Below are 4,047 nucleotides of genomic sequence, written 5' to 3'. Positions count from 1 at the left end.
TGTTATATACCTGGATGACTGAGAAAACAAACTTTGTGTTTTTGAAATCATAAACTACATTATTAGCTACATTATATTTACTTCTTACATTTCAGACTTGGCTTGTTATTTTTAACTTTCCTTTTTTAGGTTCCAATGATCAAAAAGAAAAGCAATGTAACGTTATACATTCATTAATTATGAAACTAAAATGTAATCAAGGCTTTAAAAAAGCTGCAGAAATTGAACACTTTTCCAGGAAAACTTTGCTGTTACAGTGAAAACGTTAGTTTAATACAGCTTGAGGCAGTTTTGCTTAAAAGCACAGAAAAGCATGTCTACTTTCAGTCTCACAGGCTAACAAATGTTTCATGTCTTTCTAAAAAATGCACTCAAACAGCTGACCTGAAGCGACCTTGTTCGCTGGCGCAGTGCTGCTGCTTTGGTTGACAGAGCCAACAGGGGTTTGTGCAGGATTCAGAGCTGGGTATTTCCTCAGTTTTCTTTAGTCCAAAACACTGAACAAAATGTGCAAAGTGTTCCCTCTGGCACAGGTGAATATTCACCCCACTGGTGGATAAACACATTTGGCTGAGATTCTGCACACTGATGCTCCCACATCACATTACAGAGATAATACAGCTCTGGGAAGGTGATGGCAATAAACTGGTATTATAGCGTAATTCCACAACTGTGACAGGAGAAGGATAATCTTTGTCTGAGAAGATGGATAATTATTCAGCTAATTACATCACGATGAGGCTGAAGGTACAGAAGCAAGCGATCAGTCAGAGGAAGAAAGCTGACCATTATTCATCCTCCGACAAACACGCCGCCGATCGCAGATCTCACCACAGAGTGATTACTGAGCTGAAATCCCCAGCTGAAGAAAATGTGTTTGGAGGGGCTGAGTGAACTGAAGTATGAGCGCAGTGTCAATAGATCTGAATCGTAGACGTGTTTACAGCAAGCAAATAGTAAAAGCTGATGGAAACAAGAAGCATTCACACAACTTACCCCAAATAGCCATGAAGATAGCAAAGAACACCGTGCCGCCGTTGTCAAACAGATGTGTCACCTCGCAGCACAAAGGAGACAAACAATCCTGACTTAATAGTTCCAGCAGCATCAGTCTGATCAAAAACTCACATGTTGGGAGACGTTTTACCTCAGATACCTCAAACTTCATCTAGCAGTTTGGTAAAATAAAGAAATAAATACGGCTGACAGATAATCAAGAGTTAGATAAGTAGATTTAACGCCGCAAAGTAATTATGAAGCCACAGCCATAAGCGGATTAATTTAGCTTAAAAACCAGAAGCAGTGGAAACACAGAGAAGACACTAGAAGGGAATTCACGCCACAGCAACAGATCTGTCATATAAACTTCATCGTGATAAAGAACAGGGCTCTTCAACCAAACTGCTCCAGTGATTAAAGTCAATAAACCAAGTATTACAATGATCTGTTACCTTTAAAATGGGTTTATTTTGTTGCATTGAAGCATTGAATCATAAATGCAATAAACAGAATCCAAAACCCAAACCCAGACCCCCCCCCCCCCCCCCTCCAATTTTTTTTTTCATTGGTGGGCCGGACTGAAGTCACTCCGCGCGGGCTGAAAGTGGCCCACGAGCCACCAGTTGAATAGCCATGATATAGAACGAAATAGTTTTTTTCAAGTTCAAGTCAATTTTATTGTCGTTCTCACCACACGTGGTACATGAGGCGGAACAAAATTATGTTCTCAGAGTCCCAGCTACACCCAACAATAGCAAAAATCTAAAGTATAAAAAGAAACAGTATAAGGATCAAGATATACACTAAGCAAATGCCAAACTGTGTTTTATTTTCATTGTAATGCTCAAAACTATACAACAGAATTTGGTGACAATTCTTGGCGCAGATTAGAAAAAGGCTAAACCAAACTACAACGTTTCATAACCTTTCTGAATATTACACATCTGTTAGGAGTGGCAAAGAGGAATTGGGTTTACTGACTGTACTGCAATAAAAGTATTCAAAGGGGCTGTATTAGTCGTGTTTTAGTCTGTTTATCCGTGACTTTATCGACCTGAAGCGTCTTCCTGTGTGTAAGCGTTCAATCACACGAGGCCCAGGATGTGATACGTTCATGATGCTGCACGTTTTATTGTGGGAGTGTGATCTGTAAACGCCCTCAGCAGAAGGAAGAGAGAAATCAGTGATTTATTTCAGCTGCAGGAAAGACTCTCTGAAGCGCAGTTCTCATGCAGCTGAGCAGCACGGTGCGTTACCTCAAGGCACTTTCAACACAGCGCTGGTAGAAAGTCACAAACAGGGTTTTATGGGTAAGTTCTTTTTCAAAGTTTAAAAAGTGCTGCTTCTGTGCCTCCTTTACCAGCACAGTGGTGAGTTTCAGGAAAGTTTATTATCTATGTGCACACACAGAAAGTTAAAGATGCCTCACACAGTCCTCGTTCATGTAAAGAAGCTGTGCATCAAATTTGATCTTCTTTGGTTTTAAGGGTACCACCTCACAAAATGGTTTATTAACGCTTTATAAATAGCTTATACAGTCATATGTAAACACTTAATAGAACATTAATTTGCACGTATAAAATAGTTACAACACACTAATACTAAACCAGACTGTTTTGTGCTTAACTGAATATATTAGCAAAATTAGAACATATGTTGATTTGACTCTTTTTTAATTTTAAGCTTTCTGCAGCACAATATATTGAAGCAGGTGTTATAATTTTAATCATTCAGGTAAATGTCATTTTTTGCTATGATGTAGATTTTTAGATTCTATGTATTTACAAATTTTCACACAACATTCTTGAAACTAATTTACTGATAAAAGTTTCATATTTTAAAGCCTAAATTGGTAAGAATCAAGGAAAACAGTGATTGGATAGTAGATAAATGGTAGCTCACAATTTGGTAAGAAACAAATCAGCATTATTTTCTATCTAATGCTCTTTAACAGTTTTTAAAGGATTTCGATGTGTGTTTACAACTTATTAAAGTAACTTCATTACCATTTCTAAGTGCCTGAACTGTAAGGAGGCAACATTCCCAGTTCTGTAGTTCTGAGGTGAAGGCCTGTTCATTGGCTCTGCAGCTGACTGAACTTTTTTACATCTGCTAACTATTAAAAACTAGAATTAATCGGCAGTCAGGACAACAAACAGTAAACAAACTAAAAAAGTCTGAAGAGTAAAATAAATGAAATTTGAATAACACATAATATAGATGTCAATAATTCTGTGACCAGAGCGAGTTGAATGTGTCATGTCAGTTTCTGCATCTTTGCAACAAAATAAAGAGTCGAGAAACTCAACCATGGTGTGATCTGATTCATTGACAGTGATTAAAATTATACTCACCTTTGCATAAACACAACTATCACTCAGCGTCCATGGTTCACAGGTTTCCTCACACATCGGACACATAATGGTGGTGTTGGCTTCACAAATCTCTTTGCTGATGAGACATTGTGTCAGAAGATGAAAGCAACATTTCTGAATATGCATTTCTGAGTCAGTGGTCTACATTGAGATTATTAGAAGAGAGGATCTGTGTTATCTGACTTGGTACTGTATGCTGGTTGTGTGAACTGACCTGACTTGGCTTGAGTCCATGGTGAAGAGTCCATACAGGAAGACGAAAACACCCACCAGAGCTGCAGGAATTAACATTCCAGTGTACCAGCCCAACCACGCAAAATAAAGACCAATCTTCTCTCCAAAGTAGCGCCTGAATGCAACAAAAAAGTGATGAAAATTAACTATTAACTAGATTTCCTGTTAGTGACTGTATTTCCAGAGTGGGCTAAGGTAGTCGTTTGCTGTGAAGTGGAAGTCATAGGAATGGTCATGTGATCTGAAACACCTCAATATTTCTCAATTTACCGTATTTTTCAGACTATAAGGTGCACCGGATTATAAGGAGCAATATCAATGAACAGGTCTGTTTTCATACATAAGGCACACCGGATAAGGCACATTAAGCAAACCACCCCCCCCCCCCCCCCCCCCCAAAACAAAAAAAAAAAAAAAAAAAAAAAAAAAAAAAAAAAAA

The 4,047-nt window shown here is 38.3% G+C and overlaps 1 protein-coding gene across 1 annotated transcript in view; it reads right to left on the bottom strand.

Annotated features, from left to right (window-relative positions):
- ano3 (anoctamin 3) overlaps positions 1 to 4,047 on the bottom strand; it is an 84,158-nt gene that overhangs the window by 21,755 nt on the left and 58,356 nt on the right. Inside the window, exons 11-13 of the mRNA XM_037683704.1 lie at positions 3,589 to 3,723; positions 3,354 to 3,450; positions 997 to 1,057 (exon numbers count right to left, since the gene is read on the bottom strand). Coding sequence (XP_037539632.1) covers positions 997 to 1,057; positions 3,354 to 3,450; positions 3,589 to 3,723 — 293 coding nt within the window. The remainder of the gene's footprint in view (positions 1 to 996; positions 1,058 to 3,353; positions 3,451 to 3,588; positions 3,724 to 4,047) is intronic.

The sequence above is a fragment of the Nematolebias whitei genome, chromosome 10, assembly GCF_014905685.2.
Source record: "Nematolebias whitei isolate Nwh7 chromosome 10, NemWhi1, whole genome shotgun sequence".
NCBI lineage: Eukaryota > Metazoa > Chordata > Actinopteri > Cyprinodontiformes > Rivulidae > Nematolebias > Nematolebias whitei.
This window is presented reverse-complemented; position numbering and strand designations above follow the sequence as displayed.